The sequence below is a fragment of the Martes martes genome, assembly GCF_963455335.1.
Source record: "Martes martes genome assembly, chromosome: 4".
Lineage (NCBI taxonomy): Eukaryota > Metazoa > Chordata > Mammalia > Carnivora > Mustelidae > Martes > Martes martes.
In genome coordinates this window covers 65,827,101-65,852,973 of record NC_137891.1, presented here as the reverse complement: position 1 = coordinate 65,852,973, position 25,873 = coordinate 65,827,101, and the positions used below count along the sequence as shown (strand labels likewise).

At 38.1% G+C, this 25,873-nt stretch overlaps 2 protein-coding genes across 3 annotated transcripts in view; one reads left to right on the top strand and one right to left on the bottom strand.

Annotated features, from left to right (window-relative positions):
- Positions 1-1,904: 1,904 nt before the first annotated feature.
- COPS5 (COP9 signalosome subunit 5) lies at positions 1,905-20,118 on the bottom strand. 2 transcript variants are annotated; one of them, XM_080802059.1, is made up of 8 exons: positions 19,629-20,118; positions 17,158-17,392; positions 15,818-15,946; positions 15,083-15,148; positions 14,467-14,552; positions 8,998-9,109; positions 5,066-5,214; positions 1,905-2,955 (listed from the first exon to the last, which is right to left on the bottom strand). In XM_080802059.1, exons 1-8 carry the CDS (start codon positions 19,769-19,771, stop codon positions 2,871-2,873), a joined length of 1,005 nt encoding a protein of 334 aa, XP_080658185.1. In that variant the 5' UTR covers positions 19,772-20,118; the 3' UTR covers positions 1,905-2,870. The 2 variants fall into 2 exon arrangements, with proteins under 2 accessions (XP_080658185.1, XP_080658186.1); XM_080802060.1 differs by having other exon boundaries at positions 19,621-19,910.
- A 1,610-nt stretch (positions 20,119-21,728) lies between these two features.
- The window catches only part of CSPP1 (centrosome and spindle pole associated protein 1), a 174,568-nt gene continuing 170,423 nt past the window's right edge, over positions 21,729-25,873 (top strand). The window contains exon 1 of the mRNA XM_080801138.1: positions 21,729-21,906. The gene's annotated coding sequence lies outside the window, so the exon portion shown is untranslated. The remainder of the gene's footprint in view (positions 21,907-25,873) is intronic.

The following is a 25,873-nucleotide window of genomic DNA, read 5'->3' as shown; positions in this document are numbered from 1 at the left end:
GGGCTCATAATCCATTAGACAAGTGTGAAGTCTGAACCTTACTCTAACAGCTCTTTACCCCTAACTGGATGGTGTGGTGTGGTGTGCAGCCAGTTTGGGGGAATACAGCTTTAGATTCAGGCCAACACATGGAGGGCAGAGCTGAGAACCATAACAGGAAGCCTAATCCAGTTGTGCGTAAACCAAGTATGATTCTGGACTCTGGGGTGAGGTGAGCCAATAAGTTTTTATTCTTTAAGCAACTGTTGTGTGTATATGTGTGTTACCTCCAGTCAGTGCATCATTACCAATATGAGTCCAATGAAGTTAGGATTGAAACATTCTTTTCCTAGGTATTGTTATCATAGGCATTTTCCATCACACCAAGGTGTCTTAATTGTTTAGGTAATGTCAAATTAAATGTGGGTAACTGTATTTAAGTCTTAGAATGAAAACTGCGAGTATGTTTTTATGGTGGCTCCAATGGCTCCTTATTACTCTTATCATGTCAAAAACGTTAACCATTCAGTCCTGTGAATAAAAAACCTCAACAAGCTTGTCGGTGTTGCTGAAAAAGACTATGGCAGTAAATAGATTTTGGCTGCTCATTGGGGGCAGTCTTTTTTTTTTTTTAAGGGTATAAAATGGAGGTGAGTTTGAACCATCTGAAATTGGCAGTGCCTTTTATTTAAATAGTTACAAAATGAGGGGCTCCTGGCTGGCTTAGTTGGTAAAACATGATTCTTGACCTCAGGGACAGGAGTTGAGCCCCACATTGGGTGTAGAGGTTACTTTTAAAAAAAAACTAAAAGGTTGAGACCAAAATGCTAACGTATCATCAATTGTCCAAGAATGTATTTGGATACCAATGTTAATGGGCTTCCTTATCTTACCCTCAGTGCTAAATCTAATAGAAAACTTTTAGGCTTTCTTTTCCTTGACCTCTTGGCAGAATATCAAGTCACTGGTAAATTACTTCTTAAAGTTTCTCCTCTGCTCTTGTGGTCTCCTCTATCTCTGGCGATTTTTATATTTGATGTTTCCATGATTTGTCTTGTCTTTTCACTATTTTCCACAAGTCATTTCATTTGCTTTCAGCCATGCCTCACCCCCAGATCTCTTAACAGTGCTCTTAGAAACATCAGTTTGGTACATTTCTGCTGTTTAAAACTCTTAACTCCGAATTGCTGTTAGGATAAAATTCAAAGTGCCTCTGCAGAATCTATCCTCATCTTATCTATTAAAGTCATCTTTTGCTACTTCTCATGTCCGATTGGACACTCTCAGGTCTCACTGAGTATCAGTTCTTGAAGGTACTAGGTTCATGCTCTACCTCTGGCCTTCTACATGTTGCTGTACTACTGTTTATAAACTTGTGTTCCCATTATGCTTTTCTGGCTAGTCCTCCTAGCTTTCTAATTTCAGCTTTATGTCAGGTCACTTCTTTCAAGAAGCCTACCTGGGTAACTCCCTGGTGTAAGTGTTCCTCCTGAGTTTCCCAGCATACTATTTCTCCCTTCATACTAGTACACATAGGTTCTTGTTAACTTAGCTTTAGCCTCCTTGGTAGCGTCTGTGTGGACAGGACAGTGGCCTTGTCTATCTTGTTCAGAATATCTGCAGAGTAAAATTTGGCCTATTCGGTAAAGGTACTTAGTAAATATTTGAATGACTAGAAAACCTATGTTAGGCTCTGTCTTAAGTTATTTAATTTTCAGGAAAATAACTCAAGGTGTGTCATGGTTAACATTCATAAGAACATAAAAATGTTATGTTAAATTATATTTTTACTAGTGGATTACCAAAAGAAGGTATAAGCGAATTAAAAAGTGGCTCTGATAATCAGTATGGCAAGTGAAGTGCTGAAATTCTGTTTTAAATTTAGAAAATAGGAAGGTTCCAACAAATATTTCTTCCTTTTTTTTCTGTATCTCGTATTTTTTTTAATTGTGCTATGTTAGTCACCATACAGTACATTAGTTTTTGATGTAGTATTCCATGATTCAGTGTTTGCATATAACACCCAGTGCTCCAGGCAATCCATGCCCTACTTAATACCCATCACCAGGCTCACCCATCCCCCATGCCCCTCCCTTCTAAAACTCTGTTTCTCAGAGTACGTAATCTCTTATGGTTTGTCTCCCAATCTGATTTCTCCCCCTTCATTTTTCCCTTCTCTTAATGTCCTTCATGCTATTCCTTATGTTCCATAATTAAGTGAAACCATATGATAATTGACTTTCTCTGTTTGACTTATTTCACTTAGCATAATCTCCTCCAGTCCCATCCAAGTTGATGCAAAAGTTGGGTATTCATCCTTTCTGATGGCTGAGTAATATTCCATTGTATATATGGACCACATCTTTATCCATTTGTCTGCTGAAGGTCATCTTAGCTCTTTTCACAAGGGAAGAAACAACAATGTTGGACAAGTTGTGGAGGAATGGGAACCCTCTTACACTGTTAGTGGGAATGCAAATTGGTGCAGTCACTTTGGAAAACAACGTGGAGGTTCCTCAAAAAATTAAAAATAGAGCTACCCTATGACCCAGCAATTGCTCTACTGGGTATTTACCCCAACGATACAGATGTAATGAAAAGAAGGGCCATATGCACTCCAATGTTCATAACAGCAGTGTCCACAATAGCCAAAATATTTCTTTCTCTTACAGTCAAGAACATTAAAGGATACTAGAAAAGTAATGTAACTGCTCCCACAAAATAATGGAAGAACAATTTCATTTTAAAGAGTTTTATTACACGATGTTAATATTCAGGACACTTCAGAGCACCTTATACTTCTAATCAGATTTTTGGTAACTGGTTTTAAAGTGTTACTTGAGTATTTTTCTCATACTGGCTTTCAGTCAAAAGTACTATTTAGTGATTGTTTAAGAGATGTTAATTTGATTAAACAGTTTATCCTTAATAACCTGAGACATCAATCCATGGATAGCTTCTATGGTAGTTTTGCAGCTGGAAAGAAAAAACACACCACATAATGTCATAAGAACATTAAAACTGTTTTGAATATGCAAGTTCCCTCCCCTCCATTTCCATCCTTGTACCCCCAATAATGATTTTCAGTTCTACTTATACTCCACGAACCACAATTTACAGTTAGTTTACTCTTGTGATTTTTAGCCTTCGTCATGTCTTTTAATCATTTCATTACAGTTGAACCTTGAACAATGTGGGAGTTAAGGGTACCAAATCTTCCACTTGGTTGAAAATTCACATGTAACTTTTGACTCCCCCAAAACTTAACTGCTAAGAGCTTAGTATTAATGGGAAGCTTAACAATAACATAAACAGCTGATTAACACATATTTTGTAAATTACATATATTATATACTGTATTCTTACAAAAAATTAAGCTATAGAGAAGTATTAAAAACTATATTTATATTACTCTACTGTATTTATTAAATACTGTACTAAAAAAACACCCACATATAAGCAGATCCATGCAGTTCAAACCCACATTGTTCAAGAGTCAACTATACTTACTAGAAGCTTCACAACAGAGCAGTATAAAATTTGATATAATTTACAACAGTTAATTTTGTTACTTATCAACAGTTTTGGGAAAAGTTCTATTTTGGAAGGTGATTGAAGTTATATATAATTCATCGTTACAGACTGATTCTGATATTACATTAAAATCTTATTCCTTATTGTTTATTACTTAGAATTATTAAAAAAGAGATTAATTTAAAGAATACTATGCTTTTTCCCTCAAAATAATCACAAACGTCCTTCAAACAATTAAAGGTCAAAGTCAGTGGGTGAAGGACTTAGGTTTTAAAACTGATAAAAAATAAAAAGAAAAAACAGTAAAACCCCACAATATTTAGAAGAGATACAATTTTTATAAAGTTACCCACAAGAGGAAAATTCTCTACCTGTTTACTACTGCTTTTGTCCTTCCTACTTTTCTTCTTATTAATTAGAGACATTACCATTGTGAAAATTTTTGCTTGCTAAGAAACTGAGGTATATGTAGATAAAATTATAAATCACAAATGATATAAAGAGAGATGAGCCAAAGCATACACTCATATAAAAAAATGAGACCTAATATTGAAGAAAGATTAAATTTTTAACCAGGTCACTAGCTTTATACTTTCTAAAAATTCATGGAAAAGAGTAAGATAATTTAACCCAAGATGGCTTCTGCTCCTAACACACTTTACCTTCCCATCTCCCTTTTCTGTCCTCCTGACCAGTCAGATTTTTCTTAAGATGGATACCAAGGTATCAGTTTACATAGATGTCAACATAATTTTCCCTTACTCTCTGCAGCTAATTATCACATTAAAGTTCAAACTTGTATGAAAGTACATGCTATTTAGGTGGTCTTTCCAATCCTCTATGCATCTGAAGGGCCACCTGATTATTTCATAAGTTATCAGAGAAAACATTCCAAGTTTGTTCCTAACAAATTCTTGGTAGGGAAATTTGGGATACTAAATTTCTGTATTAAGATAATTTCAGAAGAATAACTTAAGAGAAATGCAGTCATTTCTTTTATATTTAGGGGTTTAAAACTTCATAAAAATAAGTTTGATAAATTTAAGAAACTCAACATAATCCCTCAAAAGATGATTAAGTTAGAATAGATTTGGATGTCCTTTTGCAGAAGTTTTTTTTTTTTTTTAAATTTACATATAATGTATTATTTGCCCCAGGGGTACAGGTCTGTGAATCATCAGGCTTACACACTTCACAGCACTCACCATAACACATACCCTCCCCAATGTCTATAACCCAACCACCCTCTTTTTTTTTTTTAAAAGATCCAGTGATGGATTGGTTTTCTTTAGCACACTTTCTAGCTACATCTAGAAAAGATGACTGGCAGTTTTTTAATCATTACCTAGATCTTTAAACCTTAAATGTTTTAACCTAAATTTTCTAAGCTAAAATTTGCATTTGACAACTCTTAAAGGTCCCAAGAAATCAACATTCAGGTACCATTCTACATTGTAAGTAAGTTGAAACATAAGGAATTTGAATCCAATTATAAGGTGCAAATTTTGAAACAAAAAGAACTAGTTAGGGGTAGGAACAGATTTGCTCTTACCTGTCTCTTGTAGCTTTGGCAAGTTTGTCTTCTGACTTTCTGTCATGTGTTTCTAAACCCAACATGAAACTCCCTCGTCCCAGCTGGGCTTCTGACTGTTCTAATTTTTCAGACAAATCAAAGACCTGACCAGTGGTATAATCTGCATTCTGTAGGGAAAACGGCATTGTGTTAGTATGTGTGTGCATATATATATTTTAATGTAAATTTTTTTTCTTAGAATATTTCATTTACAAAGAATTCAATCATGAAATTTAAGTGTGATAGTCACACTTAAGAAATGAGATTTACTTGTACAAACTGACTCCAAAGTTCAAGCAGTTCAAGTGTGGAGTTTTCCCCCCTTTATAGTTTCAAGATTAAATCTGGAATTCTTCTTTTTGACTCATTAATCTAATACTTGTTATTATGAGAGGCTGTGAAGTACATAGGCCAGAGTCTCAGCTTTGGTCCTGCTGCAGATTAGCTGGGAGGCCTTGGGAAAACTCCCTAGTTTTCTGTGCCTTTAAGTTGTCTTCTGAAAATTGGGGAGAGGACAGTGATAATTTCTACATTAAGGCTATCGTGAAGACTAAATTAAGTAATGTATATGGAGTAGTGTATATAAAGCTCTTAGGACTGTCCATGGCACCTGGTAAAGAAAGGCTTAATAACTATTAATTAATTTTGTTATTTGTTCTTGTTGAAACTTCAGCATTTAATACTGAACGATTTTTTAAAAGTAACATTTATCTTAGGTTTTCTGATTATAAAGTAATAGTTACTACAGACAATTTGGAAAATGTAGAGCAAAGTAAAGAGGAAAGTAAACACCTATAATCCCTCCACTTAGCTGTAATCCCAGTTATATTTTAGAGTATTGCTATATGCTTGCACACACACCTATAAATACCATTTGTCCCTTAATATTTCATACTTTTTAAAAAGAAAAACTTTAACAGTTATATATGTACACTTAAGCATTAAACACTTGAGCATTTTTATGGGTTTTTTAAAAAAATGTTGTAGTCTAAAATACAAAACAACTTTTCGCTAAGATGAGTTATGAAGTATATGTTCCATTTCTTTCCCTTATCTTCAAAAAAGAGTGAAGATTAAATAAACAACTTGGCAACAATTAGTACATTACTCTATTTACTCAATCTGTAAGACAATGTACAAGTTCAACCATCAAACATGGAAAGTTATTTGCTGTCATCATACTCACTACAGAGTGCCCTTTACAATGCTACCAGCTCTTCCAATGATTTTATAAACTGCTCTTTTAAATATGCAATTATATTCACTTTGGACCTAAATGGTTTAGGATACCAAGACATTTTCCCCGCTACAGATTTGAAGAAAAGCTTAAGGTTTGTAAACCACTTCACATTTGGAAGATTTAGCTAAAGCCATAAAAATGTTAAGATGGCAGGAACCACAGTTATACTATTAAAATGAAATAAAATAACATCATTTACATTTTAAACACACAGAGAATGAGTAGGGAACTAATTTGTTAAATCCAAAAATAACTTTTTTTTCTTATAGATTTTAGGTAATATGTGTTAGCTGGAGAAAGAGATGCATTGAACATATGTTTATGAATTTTTTCTTTTTTTTAATTTTTAAGATTATTTGAGATAGAGAGAGTGTGTGCATGAGGGAGGGAGGGGCAGAGAGAGAGAGGAGAAGCGGACTCCCTGATGAGCAGGGAGCCCAATGAGGGGCTTGATCCCAGGATCGTGACCTGAGCAGAAGGCAGACAGATGCTTAGCCGACTGAGCCACTCAGGAGCCCTACAAATTTTTTCTTAAAATGCTGTAATGAACCATATACACAACCACAAAAAAGAAGAAAATACAATTTAACCTAATTTAACCTTTTCTTGATTATTAATGTCCTCAACATATGCAGTGCTGGAATATAGGGATAGCCATTAGCTGGCTGAGTAGGTACAGCTGTTTGCCTTTAGGCAAAGAAAGGTTCAGACTGCTCTGGTCTTAGTGTTTTTCCCTCTGCCAACATATGTCACTTCTGGTTCTCATCAGTATACTTGCCTCTAAGGAAACAATGCATTCAAAGCATTTAGCAGTATATGGCACAAAAGAAGCACTTAATAAATGTTTGCTATAATGATCACTTTCTTTCCTTCTAATTTGCTACTTCTGACTGTTAAGTTTACAAAATAAGAATAAGAAGTCTGTCAGAACTCTTTTTAAAATCACAGAAAGGGTCACCTGAGTGGCTCAGTCACTTAAGTGTCCAACTTTTGGCTTCTGCTTGGGTCATGATCTCAGAGTCATGGGACTGAGCCCTCTGTTGGGCTCTGTGCTCAGCAGGGAGTCTGCTTTGGATTCTCTCTCTCCCTCTGCCCCTGCTCAGGCTCTCTCTCTAAATAAATAAAATCTTTAAAATAAATAATAGAATCATAGAAATTATGCTCAAGTGAGGCCTTTTCCTATGAACAAAGAAGTGAACCAAACAAAAAATAGTTAACTTGCGGAGGCTTTATTATATGCCAGGCACTTTGTTAACTGATTTACATAAAGAATTTCATTTAACTGTCATGGTACTTAATGATGTAGGTAGGTACTGTTATCACTGAACCCCAAGAATAGGCTTAGCCTCATTAAATAACTTTCTGAAGGTCACACACATCTGGTAAAGTGCCAGAGTTCTTTTTGAAATGAGTTAACCTTGTACCAAATTTTGTGATTCTAACCATTATGCTATTCTGTACTATGTGAGGTGGCCTACTTTAAAAAAAAAAAAAAAAAAAAAGGAAAAGCAACTGTTCGTGACTAAGCTCTAGTAGAAGCTTGTAAAATAAATATCCTTCTAAGTTATGTTATGTTTTAATGATATATTTGAAAAAATTCAGTGATTTATCTTATTTTTTGTTGCCCAGCATCTACTACTTTAAGTTAATGATATTCTGATTTCCTTCTGGGGACAACGCTTCCTAATTCTTCATCCATGTGCTCCTGAGTTTTTTCTAGCCCAGCCCAAGCAGTGAAGCAGTGAAGTACTTGCCCTGACACAGCCACTCATGATGCTCATTCCCTTGGCCCAGAGCAGGTTTAAGATGGGCATGTGACCTAAACAAACCTCAGACACAATGAGGTTTTGCCTGGAGTTATGCTGACTATGTGTATCCTGATCTTCTCTTTTGAATGTGAAAATGAGAGGCCAGGAGGCCTGAAGTTAATGCTGCCATCTTGTTTTCCTTTCCGCTCCCCCCCCGCCTTTTTTTTTTTTTTTAAAGATTTATTTATTTAAGAGACAGCATGAGCAGGAAAGGGAGAGGGAGGGGAGACAGAATCCCAAGCAGACTCTGCACTGAGCTGAAAGCCCAACACTGGGATCAATCTCATGACCCTGACATCAGGACCTGAGCCAAAACCAAGAGTTGGACACTTAACCGCAGGTGCCACGCAGGAGCCCCTGCAATCTTTTCACATGAAGCCCAAAACTGAAGCTGACCGATACGAAATCAAAGTTGAGACAGAACGACAAAGATCTCACAATATTGTTTCAGTGCAAACTTGCCTGTAGTAAGCTCTACTCCTGGACTTAACAGCTTAAAAGATTCTCTTTTTTGTTTAGGCCAGCTTGGCTGGGTCTCCTGTCACTTGTAACTGGGGTCCTACCTGAGACACTTGACACAACAAAAAACATTTGTATTTTTCTCTCTGTCGCTTTAAGGCAGGGGCAGATTTCACTTTCATCTGGCCACCTATATTTGTCACTTGGACTTAATGCCACATGACACAGATCTTAGCTTCGCCTAGTATCCCAATCCAGCTCTGGTCATGTGCAGAATCTAATCCCAGCCCTGGTGTCTTGGCTAAGTCAGGTATAACCTTTCCAGGAAAAAGAGTTTCAGATATTAAACAAGTTATATAGCTTAGATAAAATTCAAATGCATCCCTTGGAAATATAGTACTTACAGTAAGCAAACTAGACGAACTCAGCGTATTCACCCAGTATTTATTCCACAAAAGCTCAAGCAATTTGCGATCCAATGAGGATTTGAAATATGAGACTTCTAAGGCATAATATCTATGAAACAAAAGGACAAATTTAGCAAGCTAAAAAAAATTCAACCATATCGTATAAAAGTTATGGCCAAATTTAAGTGAATTACATTTTATATCCAAATAGTTATGTTTTAGTTTTTAGTCCAATAGAACAATAAGTAACCATGGCTTCCTTACTCTTCAGAGGCGTGGTTTTAAATCTTCTGTTAACTAAACTTTCTTGTGTGAAATTTCTTCCCACTATAGAGTCCAGCATTCCCCAAAACTTAACAATTAGTCAGAACTTCTGAATGACATATGTTTATCCATGTTATTGAGTTCATAAATTCTAGCCAAAAAGCACATAAATTTAATGAACTGCTTCTCTAGGGTCAATGATAATTTTTGGTCGGCTTTTAAAAATACTGAAAATGACATGTGGCTTTCCCATTTCTTCCTTCTAATACCCTAATTAGGATCTATTTTTTTTAAGATTTTATTTATTTATTTGATACAGAGAGAGAGGTCACAAGTAGGCAGAGAGGCAGGCAAAGAGAGAGGGGGAAGCAGGCTCCTTGCTGAACAGAGAGCCCGACGCAGGGCTCAATCCCAGGACCCTGAGATCATGACCTGAGCCGAAGGCAAGAGGCTTAACCCACTGAGCCACCCAGGTGCCCCGGATATATTGCTTTTTGGAAAGCAAACCTCAAAGTAGAATCCTTAGAGTGCCTAAAAAAAAGTACTACTTTCAAAGGTGCCTAATTTGTAACCAGTGAGCACAAGAAATATTTGGTTAAATGTATGAAAAACATGTATTTTTAAAGTAATAAATGTTTAAATACTCACTAGGTTCTGTATATCAATAGATACAAAGAAACAAGAGACTTTTTTTTTTTACCTTAAGGAGCTTAATAATATTTATAGGGGGAATGTGGTATGAATCCACAAAAAATTAAACATAATGATATATACTGAATAACAGTGATGCTATAGGGCATATATAGAATTAATCACCACCAATTAAATGTTAGAGATACTGAGTACTCTCAGTGTAGACAGAATTGCCTGAGAAGGCCTAGGGAGAAGGCGGGACTGAGAGTAACCCTTACATGAGTCTATGTGTGGATATGCTGACAGCAAGGAGGGCATTAAGCAGGCAGCACTGACTTATAAACAGAAAAGTCATAAAAGAACAGTAAGTAAATCACTTTGGCTGGACAGTTAAGCAAAAGCAGAATAACTATGTGAGGGGAACCTAGAAAGTTTTGTTGGGATCTGTTTGGTAGAAGATATTACACAAAAGGTAATAAAATTTAAACTTCATGGGCGGAGGGATGGGTTAGATAGGTGATGGGGATTAAGGAGTGCACTTGTCATGAGCACCAGATGTTGTATGGAAATGCTGATCACTGGATTATACACCTGAAACTAATATTACACTGTATGTTAACTAGAACTTAATAAAAACTTAAAAAAATAAATTTAAACTTTATCTTCTAGGTAGTGGGGACTCATGGAAGATATATGAGCAGAGCAATGATAGGGCCAAAGAGGTGTTTTAAGAGGTGTTTAAGAGGTGCTTAGGATAGGATGTGTTTCAGAGAAACACTAGGCAGGGAGACCACAAAGGATACTACTATAGTACAGCAGATGTGAAGAAAGGCTCAGACGCAGGTTAGTGGTGCAAAAGATAAAAGACAGGTGGACACCATAAGAAATGCTTGTTGAATTAATTCAGGAGTGAGTGAAGAAATTAAAAAAGAGTAAGAATTTAAGGACATCAGAATAAAGTGAGGGTCTTTTCAAGATTAAGATACCTATGCAGATCTGAAGATGGACAGGACATGGCTAATGAAATGTGCAGGTGAACAGCGTATTTCTTGAGCACCTATTATGTTCTGGGTGCTTTACATACATTCTCATTTAGTCTTTCTTTTTTTTTTTTTTTTTTTTTTTTTTTTTTTTTTAAAGATTTTATTTATTTATTTGACAGAGAGAGAGAGAGATCACAAGTAGGCAGAGAGGCAGGCAGAGAGAGTGAGAGAGGGAAGCAGGCTCCCTGCCGAGCAGAGAGCCCGACGCGGGGCTCGATCCCAGGACCCTGCGATCATGACCTGAGCCGAAGGCAGCGGCTTAAACCACTGAGCCACCCAGGCGCCCCTCATTCTCATTTAGTCTTTCTTATAACCACACACATAAAGCATTTATTATCCCCAGTCTGTAGACAAAGAAATGTTCAGAGAGAAAAGATTTTACTCAAAGCTACATAGCTACTAAGTGGCAGAGAAAGGATATGAAAAGTTGTATCTACTACCAAAACTCTCATAGTTTTATTTTTACATGCAGACTGTAGATATTTAAGAGAGTATTTAAGAAGTAAGGTCCCAGGAGTAAGGGAGTTAGGTATGGGGAGGGGATGAGGGGCTCAAGTAGAAAAGGTCAGCTTTAGAAAGCAGGGGGCTGTATCCCTGATACTTGAGGAAAAAAAAAGAAATCAGAGATGAATATAGCAATAGACATTTGGATTTATAAAGGATGGAAAATAAGGGAACTCAAACGAAGTTCTGTAGAGCTTATGCTTTAAAATTAATGGATCACCTTAATGTAATTACTGTTTTAATTCCATAGGCTGATGCAATGAAATTTTTTGTCTAATATGTAGTGATTAGCTGCAAATCTCAGTAGTAGAATTGAAAACAAGAAGAACATTCAAAATTACTTGTGGAGCTAAATCCTCATCTTCTGTATGGGAAGTCAATAATAGATACTGCCTAGAACTGAAAATCAAGAAGTAGCGCTATCAGCACGTTCTTTGAAGATATGGGGTCAATACACACAGGAATAACTGTAATAGTTTAAGTGACTGCCTCTGGGGGATGGGAAAGGGAATGGTACAAATTGTTATTTTTCATAGTAAGTTTCATAGAACCATTTTACTCTTTAAACCATGCTCCTGCATAACATTGATAACATGTGAGCTAACTTAAAAAAAACAAAAAAACAAAACAACCCCTGTGTCCTATTTTCACTAAGGTTCTTCAAAGTTAAAAATATTTAATATCTACATTATATTCTTAATTTTAAACAGACTTTGGGTGTGCAATGTGATGTGGGATTTAAGGCAGGAAAGAAAGACCAATATAAACTGGACGTAATACCTTATCACCAAATAAGTTCAGAAATGGATCTATAAGCAGGCTGCCCCAAACCCCTGCTCTTTCAGCCTGGCACTATGTTTCATTAAAGATTTTAAACAAAAATAAATCAAGCCCCTTATTTGCCCTAGGAAAGAGTTTATTCTCTCTTATTTAGGAATTGATCCTAAGAGAATTATCTTCGAATATCCAAGTAATTTCAGATTCAAAATTCTAGACTCTAACAGTGTAGATAGCTAGAACGTGGCTATTCTTCTCTGATGGGCTTGTATTTTAGTAAAATAGGAAATGTAGGTTTGTTTGGATACAGAAAGCTAGACTGCCTCAGTCTTTTTTCTTTCAAAAACTGCTGTTTGTAGTGTAATAAGTAGTGTAGGTTTTAAAGGTATAAGCTTTTTCTATCACTATAACTCAATATAAATGAAAAAAATTGACTTTTACGCTGAGAAAGTATCACAGCAAAGGTGTTTCCATGCTTAGGAGCAATTCTCTTAAACTAGAATGGTTTAAATTTTTTTCTTCCTTAAAAAATTTTTTTCTAATAGGGCAAATTATGTGATTTAATCCCAAGTCTCTAACTGAAAAATAAAAAATAATTTTTCCCCCCTGAAGTATGTCAGGGATGACTGATATATTTTATAATTCAATTTTAGAAATTCTAGAATTTTCTAAGAATTTCTGAACAGAAGAATAAGAGGTATTCCTAGAAGTTTGGATAGGAGGTATGGAGAAAAGGGGACCCTAATCATTTAGGTAACTTTTTGGAGGGGATGCCCACCCTTTTATGTGCCATGTCTGATTTAAATGTTAGTCTACAGCAGTGAATTAAGTCTGTTGTAAAGAAGTTCACATTCTAATGGGGTCAATAACAAGGAATCAAAAACATATCAGAATGTTAAGTGCTAAGAAGAAAAATAAAGCAGGGAAACTGAAACACAGAGTGACTGACTGGAAGGTGTTATTTTAGATAGGGTGACCATTGAACATTCTCTTTGTTAAGGTGACCCTTAAACAGATACTCCATGATTGAAGTAGTCAGTGAGCCACGTGGAAATAAGGAACAATTTTCTCAGAAGAGGGAACAGCAAATGCAAAGGCCCTGAGGCAGAAGGTTGCCTGGCACTTCTGACAACCATGAGGAGGCCACTGTGACTGGACTGGAGAGAGCAAAGGTTTAGTGATAGGAGATTAGCTCAGAGGTAGTACGGGTCAGATCACATAGGGCTGTGTAGTCCATCATAAGAACTATGGATATTTTTGGTGATACAAGAAATCATTCTGGAGGAGGAGGAATATGACCTGACTTACATTTTAACAGAATCAATTTGCCTGACAAAAGACCTTTAAAGGGGTGAACAGAAGAACTGGAAGACTAGTTAGAAGGCTAGTGCTTTGGTTCAGGCTCCAGAATGTGGTGGGAAGGTCAATGTGATATGGCAAGATATATTCAGAAGGAGAAAACTGTTTTCACTGGCTTAATCCTTTTAAAACTTGAGATGTAATTCATATACCTTAACATTCATTATTTTCTTTTTTTTATTAATTATTTTTATTAACATATACTGTATTATTTGCCCCAGGGATACAGGTCTGTGAATCGTCAGGCTTACACACTTCCCAGCACTCACCATATAATATTCACTATTTTAAAGAAGTATATAATTCATTGGTTTTAGTATGGGTTCTTTAAATTTTGGAGTGAAAATGCTTAGTATGAAGTTTTACTAAACGGAACTTGAGGGGCATCTGGGTGGCTCAGTTGGTTAAAGAGGCTGCCTTCATCTCAGGTCATGGTCTTGGGGTCCTGGGATAGAACACTGTGTTGGGCTCCCCGCTCAGTGGTGGTAGTGGTGGGGCTGGGGAGAGTCTGCTTCTCTCTCTGCCCCTCCCCCTTGCTCATGTGCTCTCATAAACAAAATGAAACTTGGTTACTCTGAGAGCTTGCAGACATGCCTGTGTCAGGTTCATCCTGAATACAACTTTTTTCAATCGTTAATTTCAACAATGGGCCAAGTATCTTGTACATTGACAATATTTATAGTTGTGTGAAAGGCAAATAACAGGTTAAAATGATTATTAATAAAAAATTCAAACATTATCCTAAATTCTGTATTCTTACTACAATTTTAAAAGGGATTATGAGATGCATTTCATCTGAACCTTTATTTTCCTCTGTGAAATTAAGGGCTTGGACTAATGATTCTTATGATGATTGTGGTATCACATACACCTTAAAATTACTTACTGTTTGCAATGTACACCAAAGTCTTCTATTTTATTAAGTGGGATAGTCTGGTACTCAGAAGGTCCTTCATCAGGGGGTTTGTAGCCCTCAACAAAAATGGAGAAAATAGAAGATTAAAAAAACCACACACAAACACTAACGCAGAAAAAACATACTTTCTCTGCAGCTTTCCATTTATAGAAACATTAATTCTGGGGAGCCACATATTGAACTTAGACATTCCAGTAAAAAAAGGTGCTTATACTGTCTTTCAACCCCAATGATGGCTAATGGTTGGATTTGGTTTATAGATTCATTTTTCTTGTCAGGGGATGTACACATATGCTAATTATCTATTTCAGTTTGTAGGGACAGAAACAGATGTATTAAGCTTGCTGTCTAGTACCTGTCAGAATGTCACGATGGGCACACAGGTACTTATTAACAAATGAAAACTGCTTTCTTAGCAACATATAACACAAATGTGTTGTCTTTTGTTAAAGACAATTTGTTTTGGTTAACTGCTATTTTGTAAATATTTTCAAACTGTTTAGGACAAAACAAGGTATTAACCATAACATGACTTTAAAAATAAGTCATTTAAAAAATTATAAGGACTTCGAATTTTAAAAATTACCTTTGGGTATGTCCTAAAGGCTCCAAGATTCACTTTCCCTGCAGATATTGTTCTTGTTGGGTCAATCTACAAGAAAGATGTATTTGATATCTGCTAGTTATAAAACTGTTATATACTTCCGTTTGTTAAAATGTTAAACTTAGAACTATATACGTATATATAACAGTATGCATGCATGCACACAAATACTGAGTAAAATAACCAAATAGGAAAAAATAATTGGAAAAAAATAACCAAACCAAATAACAACAAAGTTGAATAAAGTGGTTAAACATAGAATTATCACAGTTAATTCAGAAAGTAGATCTAGTTATTATACTATTTAAGAATGTTATCTGAAGATTTCCTCATCTCTTTTTCAAAAGTTTTCTTTTACTAGAGGAACAGTTTCTAGCTTTCTCATAGTAACCTGGATTGCATCTAAAACACTCTGAGCATAGCAAGAGCTGCTCTAACAATTTCTGACTTACTCAATCCAGTCAACATTACTGAATGTCTACTGTTTGCAGGGAACTAAGACATAGGTGCTGTGATCACCCTCATCTTACAGAGTTGGGGAAGAGTTGCAGAGAGGTTAAGTAGCTTGTTTGAAGTCCTAGTTTCTAGGAGGTGGAATTCAGATTCAATCCTAGGCATAATGACACCAGATTGTTCTACAATTTTTATTCCTCTGTATACTTGCTTTAATAAATCTTCATGAAGAACTTAATTAAGACTGATTGCAAAAATACTTACTACTACTGCTACGAATGGTTCCTGGAACTGCTGATTGAGCATCTGAGTACTAACATCAATTCCAGAAAGCCAGCAGCCATAGCCAGGATGGCTGTGATACCAGCCAATTGCATTTTCAAGGCGGCCGACCTAACGAAGAAGGCAAAGAAGATTGAGGAGGATTGAGAAGATTGAGGATTCTGTTTAATCTTAGAGATACTTGTCATTTGTCTGCTTACATAGCATTATGATAAAATGAAAACATGCAGAATAGTGGATAGCATATGCTGCTTTTAGGTTAAAAAAGCATTATTTCCAATAGGTAATACCCAAAGCATAATACCTGAAGCTTCAGGAATAAAATTAACAAGACATAAGTAGAGTAAGGTTATTCAGTCTGCTTCCTACCTTGTTCCCCCCAACTACCCAGTTTCTCAACCCAGATGTTAACCACTATAACCACTGCTTATACACCTATCTTGCAGACATATTCTTTGCCTATATGTAGATTAAGAGAGACACACACAACAGCATACCACATACAGTGCTCTACACTCTGCTTTTTCAACTCAACACAATATTGTGGGGTTTGTTCCAAGTAGATAAAATATATAGATAACTACTTTTTAATTTTTATTTCTCTTAAAGGCAGGCTTACAGTTCATTGTATGGCTATACCATAATCTATTTAATCAGTTTTATACTCAGGAACATTTAGGTCATTTCCAAATTTTTGGTTTTATTTATTTATTTTTTTAAAAGATTTTATTTATTTATTTGACAGAGCGAGAGAGAGAGAGAGATCACAAGTAGGCAGAGAGGCAGGCAGAGAGAGGAGGAAGCAAGCTCCCTGCTGAGCAGAGAGCCTGATGCGGGCCTTGATCCCAGGACCCTGAGACCATGACCTGAGCTGAAGGCAGAGGATTAACCCACTGAGCCACCCAGGCGCCCCAAATTTTTGGTTTTAAACATACATCTGATACTGAGTGTGAGAAATAAATTTTTTTTTTTTTTTACTGAGATATGGACATACAACATTGTATTAGTTCAGGTATACACTATAATGATTCAATATGTGTATATATTGCAAAATGATCACAAGAAATGTAGTTAACATCCATCACTGCACATTAGGTACAACTTTTTTCTTAAGATGAAAACTTTTAAGATCTACTCTCTTGAGTATGAGAGTTTATTAAAAAAAAAAAATCCATGCTAACCTTTTATACATTTTACATAGAAATTGTTGAAAATAAAATATCAACTTTATGTAAAGAGCATAGTTTTAAGTTTAGAAACTTAAGAGTCACCACAAGACTCTTAACTTAGAGTTACTGATCTTTAAGGAACAACATTTTTACCTGTTTGGCGTTTTCTATATATGCAGCCATGTACTCATACGCAGCAGCCTGAGCATTTACTCGGGTTTCAGTGCCCTCTACAGGCAAAGCAAAACTGTCCATAATGATCATGGTTTCACCATCCACCTTTCCCAGCATTAAGCCCATCACTTCTAAGTTGCCTCCCGATCTGGCATGCATCACCATTTTCAGTAGAGCCAATGCTGAGATTTTGCAGTACTTAAAGTAATGGTGGCTACAAAACAAAAGCACAGTATAATTAACTTATATAAAACATAATTTCAAAGACAGTTTTTGTAAAGATTACAAGTTAGCATTGAAGGAATTTATAGTGATGGGAAGGGGAGAAAGAGTGCAGAATGTGGAAAAGAAAAAGGAAGTAGCTTTCCTGCAGGGGAATAGAAATGATAAACATGTCAGGGTCCTGCAAAATATTTCCTTTCAGGGGAAGGGAAAAGTGTGAAATAATTTTTAAAATATGCTATTCAAGTAGAAAGGAATTACATGACAGTTCAACAGACTTTTTCTCAATTAATTTTGGGATCACCAAATCTCTCATTCTGACTCTAGTTAGATGGTTGTGCCTAAAGATTCTCAGGCCTAACTTTCTCGCCTAATGGTTCCAAATGTGGTCTCTGACATCCATCTGCTTACATTTGAGTCTATCCTGCCACCCTGGCTGTAGCCTTAGAGATAACCACTTCATGTCTGTGCCTTAATTTCCTCATCTGAAAATAGGAATATTTCACAGATTTGTTGTTAGGAGGAAATAAAGTAAGTGAAATAATGTACATAAAATGCTTAGCTTACTGCCTGACACATACTAAAACTTTATAAGTGATAGCTGTGATTAGTTTTAGCCCATCTTTTATAGTACTCTCGAAAAAGTGTGTTACTTTCTGTGCCATCAGCCTCAGAATTGAAAATGTAGCTCTAATATCTTTACTTCTGCTTCCATCACTGTTCCAGTTTGTCATACGGAAATGTGACTAAACTATCTTGAATAAAATTACAACTTCTGTGTCACTGATGCAGTCCAGGAGAGCTAGGATGAATATAATTAGAGCCACAATCAGACAGTAAAGCAAGCAGATAGTGTTCAAATATTTAATAGGCTATAGCAACCTTAAATGCATAGTGTTATAAAAGTAAGCAGAAAGCAGTTTTTAATAATGTGGTCAGTCAATGTCTCTGAGAAGCCCCTACCCCCCCCCACTTTTTTTTCCCCTGAGAAGCCTTTTTAAGATGTCTGCCCACAGATTTCAGTCACAACTGAGAAATATGGAGACCTGGTCTTTGGAGTCAAGACATGAATTAAAATCTTGGCTCCTTCATTTACTGGGAAAAAAAAAAAAAAGATAGTTATTGTGCTCCCATTACAAACATTGTAGGCCCTTTTAAATATATTATCTCATCTAATCTTTATGATATTACCAATAGATAGGTCTTAATTCCTTTTTACAGATAAAAAATGAAGATACACATATTTCCTAGGGCCAGTCAACTAACTAGTGACAGTCATGAGGTTTGAACTTCAGTCTATTATTCACTTAAAAGTCCACTGCCTCAGTCTGATCATGAAATAAGTTACTTACATTTGCTTGTTTTCTTATTTGCAAGAAAAGGAATGAAAATACAGTATGATTGTCATGCAGATTAAATAACACATGGAAATTCCTAGCTCAGTGCTCAGCCCATATTAAATACTTGATAAACATGCTGAATCTGAATACTGACAGAGTTTGCCTTGTGAAAAACTGAGAAAGATGGAAGAATGGTTTTATGTTGACCACTGCTGTCCTTGCTACCTCCCATTTCTACTTTCTACTCTCTCCCTCACACAATCTGCTGTGGGTAAATAGTCCTTGACTTGTCATTACTCCCACAGAAAAGGGACTTTTGCTAAGGAGCAAAGAGCTTTAAACTCTACGGATAAAATTCCTAGCTCTTGAGATCCGGTGGAGTAACGTTTTGGGAGACTGGGTGGAGCCTCGTTGTTTCTGAAACAGTTATCAGCAGTCCACAATGGATTATAGAGCTCTGAAAGATGGCTCACGGTCATTTTAGAGATCCCTGGGCTGATCTGGTTTTTAAAGACAGGTGCAGTCTCCAGTCTGAGATAAACTGAAGGTCCCAGCAAGGTGTAAATCGACACAAGACTTAAGGCAGGGTGTGTGGCATATATATGACAATACAGATAATAAGAAATGAGATGATACTCGCTTGTCCTTTTCCTCTTACATCCTCTGAAAGCAAATGGGTTAAAGAGAAAGGGGAGTTGAATCAAGCCCCCGGAGAGGGGTTTTGGCTCTACTTGAGAAGACAAAAGGACCAAAATTTCTCAGGGGCATATTCTTCTTCCTGCCCATGAAAACACAAACTCTCCACCCTCTGCAACTCCCACTCCCCCTGGGTGTCCTAAACTCCCGCCGCCCGTTCCCTCCCCTGCGTCTCGCCAGGGACCTCCTCACTCCTTAGTCCAGGGCTTCGCCGCCAGTATTTCTTGCTGTTGTTTCTTGTCGTATTTGTAGATTTCATCGATACTCTGGGCTTCCTGCATGTTGTTGGCCAATTCCCAGGTTTTCTGAGCCATACCACTCCCGGACGCCGCCATCGCCGAGGAATCGGAGAAGTTGTCGCCTCCACAGCCGAGACGCAACTTTACCTCGCTAGGTTCCCGGGTGTGGGCTTCGGACCCTTCCCACCACAGGTGCAAACTCGTACTAGTCTCTCGAGGCAGCCATGACACCTAGAACCGGAGGTGAAGTCGGTACAGACCATTCGGGGATGACGGGAACGCTTTCGGGATGCCACGATATAAACAGCGGTTACATAATAGAGACAGAGATGTCTTCTTGTGGCTGAAATGAGAAGGTATTATCGCAGAAAATCATATGTGTGAATTAGGACAAACACAATAATTGAGTATGAGAATGGTATAGCCTTCCCCACCGGAAGAAGGGCATGTTACCGTTATGCCAGAAATTGGAACTGGTCCTTTTCGTTCGTACTGCGCAGGCTCGGCCTCCGCCATATTAAAAATGGGTAGATCCTTAGGCTGTGTTGGGGAGAAAAGGCTTGTTTTTATGTGGGTGTAGATATCTTAAATAAAATGTTTGTTGAAAGCCCAAACAATAAGGATGCCTGTGAGAAACTCGAGATATAAGTAGTTCTGGACGTTAGTTGAGACGAAGATACACATGGTATCCTTGTTTACTTCCAGATGAGTCACTGCACGTGCGTAAAATTCTGTGGCTTGGTTTGGCATTACACTTCGCTGGCGAGGAGTTCTCTGACATTCCAAGGAAGCTGTGGAAACTCGTGGGAGGCTATGATCGTGTCTTTTGTCGTGTTTGTAAAAGTTAACATCTATATAAGCTATTAGTGTTCCGAAAAAATCAGTACTCAATTCTTACAATTAGTTTACGATTTAATCTTCAGCATAACTCTGTGATACCTCTTCCTGTCCCCAAGTCCAAATTAATCTCAGCAACTTGTTTTCTACCCACAGTTAGTGAAATGTTTAATTACTTCGCTTTATTTCCTTATTTTAGGTGTTTTTTCTTCACCTCCATTCTGCAACTCCACACTAGATTCTAAGCTCCAAAACCTAGGAACCAGTTCTGTGTTCCTTGTTTATTCCTGACACCCAACAAAGATGGTCAGTAGTTTTTTTGTTTGTTTGTTTGGTTTTTGGCCTGGAGTGGAGGAGGGAGGGAAAGAATAGCATCACAGCTCACCTTTCCAACTTCATCTTTAATCACCCTGAAACTTTGGATATGTGGTCAACGTTGCTTAACTACTTTCCCCTGGTGGTTGTGTTTTGTTTTTTGCCTGGGAGCTGAAATTAATCTTTAAAAACACAGCTCAGTGATCTCTACCACGACATTGTTCTTGACTTCCTCCACTCTCCAATGATTCCTTTCAGGTGTTTTTAAATGTCAGTAGGTGCTTCTATAACGGATACATTGCATTGTATTTATGTATTTGTTTACTTGAAATTTTTTCTTTCCACTGTACGCTTCAGAACTCAGGACACTGCTCTGAGTTGTGTCCTCCCCTTATAGTACTGTGTATGGCAAATAGTTAAAATAAAAACATTAGAATTAGCGAATCCACATGCCTTCCTGCAGTTTTGACATTAACTTCCATTTGAAGAAAATTTGTTTTTAAAACCCTCTTACAAAGTAATTTAGGATAAAGTATTCTTAGTTCCTCTCTCTTGGGAAGGAGATCTCTTTTCTAGTGGTGGCACATGGCCGCTCTGTATTGGAGTGAGCCGAATATGTTGAAATTAGTTATAAAAGCCCAGGACAAAACGTTGACCAGACTCCTTGGAGAGGAAAAATACGCAGGAGAGGTGTATGCCAACACTTTTTCTCTCACTGTCACCCCTACCCTTTTTTCTTTACACGCCGTCTGGAGCTTGGAAGGTTTGGAGTGGCTAGAATCGATTTAGCTTGGGAAGAATTTCCCATGATTGAACAGAGAACCGGCGAGCCTGCTTTGCGGCCTCCGAGACGACAGGGGGCGTCCATACCACGCAGCCTTACACCCGGCCTAGTGGGGGCGGGGTCGCATTCGTCCGTTGGGGAAGGGCGGGCGGAGGGCTCGGCTTAAGAGGCGGAGCCGGGGCTACTCGGCTTGTCACAGTGTTCCGGTGCTGGGCTGCTGTCGCTACCTCTTCTGCCCGCGAAGAGCTTCTCTAGAGCGCTGTGCGTCTTCCCCAACGCAAGCCCGCTCTCCTGAGTAAGCTAAGTCAACCACTGGTGGGAAGCGGGCCTGGCGGGGTGTGGTCGGGGGGAGGTGGTGTCCCAGGGTTCGGTTCGCGGCCCCGGGGCGGGGGCAGGGGCAGGGGGGCTCCCTGGAGGTGGAGGTCTCAACGACGGCAACGCTGGCCGCGGAGCCGGACTCACGGGGTTTGGGAGGGCGGGGGTTCTCTGCTAGGTGAGGTCTCGCAGACGCGGGGCTAGGGGCGGTGCCCGAATTACAGGGTTGAGGTCGGTATCTAAGATACAGGATCCTGGTCGGGGTTTCGCAGCAGTTCGGCCGGGGACGTGGGTTCCGGGGGTCTCGCTGCTGCATGGTGGCTCGGGGGCGGTGCCTCAGTTACGCGGTCTGGACTCCAGTGCCCCGGCAGCCACCGCCGTCTTGGGTGCTGTGGAGACCCGGTTGCCTGACGACGCGTTGACGCTTCTTAACGGGGCCGCCACCCACAGCTCCCGCGTGCCTTCCCTCCCCAACAGTCGGCTCTCCGCTGCTGGGCTAATCCTTCTGGAGCACTTTTCCTTTACTCGGTGCTGGGTAATGGTTAACCTTTATAGAGTGTCCGCTCCACGCGGTTTTCAGCGCTTTGCTTTTTTTGCAAGTGAAATTTATTCAATCAGCACAGCCCTGTGAAGTTGGTGCTGTTAATACCCTGTTTTCCTTAAGCTCAAATCTCTTCTAATTGCCTTCATTTTATGATTGGTGTCTGGAATTGGGATCCAATTTTCAGTAAATGGGGAACTCATTTCTTGAGAGCAGTGGGACTCATTTCTTAAAGGAAGCTGGCTCTCAGATTATAGGATTCAAAAGTTTACCTTCACTTCCGGCAAACAAACCAAAAGTTTCCAAACACCTCGGAAAATGCCAAGAACCTAATAGCAACCAATACAGGTTTGCAAAAAGCCATATATCCTCAGAGGGGTTCTGTTTTATGTGAAAGAATGGTATAACATGTTGACAAGCAAGAAGGAATCCCACGAAAACCAGTGAGATGCTGCTTTCTTTTCTGAATATTCTTTTTAGGAGGACACGGGCTCTGTGGTGGTTAAATAGGTTAAATCCTCTCCGGGGATGAAATTTTAGGTCTCCTGCGTGCAGATATCCTTCTGAAAGGGAGCAGGTGGCTTTAAATAGGCTAAATTGAAAAGGTTGGTTTCAGCACATTTTTACTCAAAGTTCTCAGGCACGTGTGATTTATTACAAACTTTGAGCAGATTTCAGATTATTCTGTTAACATTCTGACTTGCGTTCACACTGCTATACTGAGTGGGAGGCAAAGGTGTTTGAGCAAGTGTTCTGGCAATTTTGCATAAGCCAAAGGCTATCTAATTTATGCTACTGTTCTTCATCACCATTAAGGACGTAAGTTGCTAAAGGCCTTAATTGTGCTTTTCTATATTCATTCTGTCTGTATCCTAACCTTCACCCTTCCTCTCTCCCCCCAGTTACTTGATAGCAACATTTAGAAGGATTTGTCAGAATGGGTATGCTCATGGAAGCAAATTGATCATGTGGATGTCATCTGCTAGGAGAAAAGATTAAGTACTTTTCATTTGGTGTAAAGATCTCTGGGTGGATGGGAAATGAGAAACATTGTTCTGGTTCACCTCCTCCCTTCTCTTTCTTCTAAGACTTTCATAGGCTCCTCTCTGTATCCCACGGACATATGTTATCACTCTCTGCTGTTCTGTCCTCAGCCCTGTTCTCCCACTCTAGGGTCTCTTTTTCAAAGGAATATTTTCTCCTATAGCTGTAAAGATCATTTTAAAAACCTACTAAACCTTACCCCCAGCTCCCGTCTTGGACACTTTTGTGAATTCCAGACATATTCAAATTGTTTTCTTTATATTGCTGCTGGATCCTTTATGGGTATTTCACATCAGTCCCTAACCCCAAGTCTGGCCAGATGTAGTCCTGTGACATGGGGTATTATCTTGTCTAAATCTGATGGCAGGGTTCATATTTTAAACTTTCTATCTCCTTAGTATCTGAATTATGTCCTCCTAAGAGAGGGGAGTATTTTCTATTTCTTATGCTTCCAGAGTGGGGAGGAAATTTACACTTCACTCAAGAGGGAAAAGATGGGAACATTTTCTCCTCTCTTTGTGATTGAAGGAATGGGGAGAAGAAATTGGGCATACCCCATTCTTTCTGGATCCTCTGGGTTTTTTGTTTGTTTGTTTGTTTTAGATTCACCAAGGCTTAGCACAATGAGTGTGTTTTGGTCTGCTTATATTCTATCTATATGATAAACAAAAAGGGCCTGAGTTTAAGAATTAGACATGTTGATTTTTTTTTTTTTTAAAGATTGTGTTTGTTTATTTGAGAAACAGCAGAGTAGGGCAGGGAGCATGATAGGGCATAGGGAGAGGGATAAGCAGACTCCCCACTGAGCAGGGAGCCTGACACAGAGGACTCTGTCCCAGAACCTTGGGATCATAACCTGAGCCGAAGGCAGACGCTTAACCGACTGAGCCACCCAGGCACCCCTAGACTTGTTGATTTGGGTTATGATAACCAAGTGTCAATTACTGGTGATTTAAATTCCAGTGTGTTTTGGAGGCTTTCTTTAAAAAGGTAATTAATTACTGATGTATATAAGTACTATTGAAATATAATGAGTTAATGAAACAGCTCTAATTTGTTGATTTCTCAGTGTCAGGTTGTGCTGTGCATTTTGTGTGTGCCATTTAGTTTTTTCTTCATAACAGCTCTGAAGTAGATATTTCCATTTTACAGATGAGGAAAGTAAGAGGGAGGTTAAGGAACGTATTGAGGTTGGCCACATAAGAGTCAGTTAGTGATGGAATTGGGTTTCAAGTCCAGATCTTTCAGTTAAACTATTTTCTTAAGAACTTTATCATCTGTATACTATGTACATAGTTACTGGGGTAAAAACAACTTGATAATAAGACTTTTTAAAAGAAGTTGTGAATGACTTTTACAATGTAGGGTGAAGGAAAATAAAAAATCCCCTTGAGGTTTCTTTCAGCTGATTTTTCTTGTAACTTAATCTTCAAATTATAAATATTCTTAATCTATTTTGTACTTAGGCTGTACTTACCAACTCAGTCTATGTGATTCATTAAATCTTGAATAATTTTGTAGTTGAAATATGTTTTATGTAAGTTGTCATATGCTTGAAGGAGTGAGAAACAAAAAAGTGGTCATGACAGCTGGAAGCTGAGCTGCACTATCACCAAGCCTTGGTGTTACTAGAAACTGGCTTGACACTAGTGCTTAGGCTTGTTGTTCTTCCACTGAAGATAAACACTTGCACAAAACATCAACATTTGACAAAGCTCTGTGTCTGTGATAGATCATGAGAAAAACAGTACCACTCCATAATCCTGTCCAAACACAGACAAAACATGAATGTTGTCCAAGCTATAGAAAACCAAGCATCCCATCTCACAGCTGATGAGTGATGGCTGCCTCTTAACCAGTTACAGCTTTAGATAAGATTTGTTAAGATGTCCAGTCATAGAATTATTCTCACCTTCTGACAGCCTTCAATCCTGAGCAAAGCTCTGCTCCCAAATCACATAACAAGCTGCAAACCCTATTTGTCTTTTCTAACACCTACAGATAGATACTACAGATTTCCCCATGGTGAGTATCAAGGATTCATCCCTTGATGCAATGATAAATAAACCAAAGTTTAACCACAGTAGTGTTCCTGGTGGTTTTTGAAGGGCATTGCCAGAAGAAAGCTTAATAGTATCTTTGATTTTTTCAATTTAAAGATACTACAGTCTAATCAGATAGTAGAACAAAATTAGAAATGATTAAATGTATACTTATATCTTGGGGCGCCTGGGTGGCTCAGTGGGTTAACGCCTCTACCTTCGGCTCAGGTCATGATCTCAGGGTCCTGGGATCGAGCCCCGCATCAGGCTTTCTGCTCAGCGGGGAGCCTGCTTCTCCCTCTCTCTCTGCCTGCCTCTCT

Bases quoted from the DNA above. Each gene is read 5' to 3' on its own strand.
- COPS5 (XM_080802059.1), bottom strand. From the start codon at position 19,771: ATGGCGGCGTCCGGGAGTGGTATGGCTCAGAAAACCTGGGAATTGGCC. The intron at 15,149-15,817 runs GTAAGTATTTTT...TCTTTCTTGTAG, and splicing joins AACCATTCGTAGCAGTAGTA to ATTGACCCAACAAGAACAAT. The intron at 5,215-8,997 runs GTAAGTACTATA...TTTTCCCTACAG, and splicing joins GTTCGTCTAGTTTGCTTACT to AATGCAGATTATACCACTGG.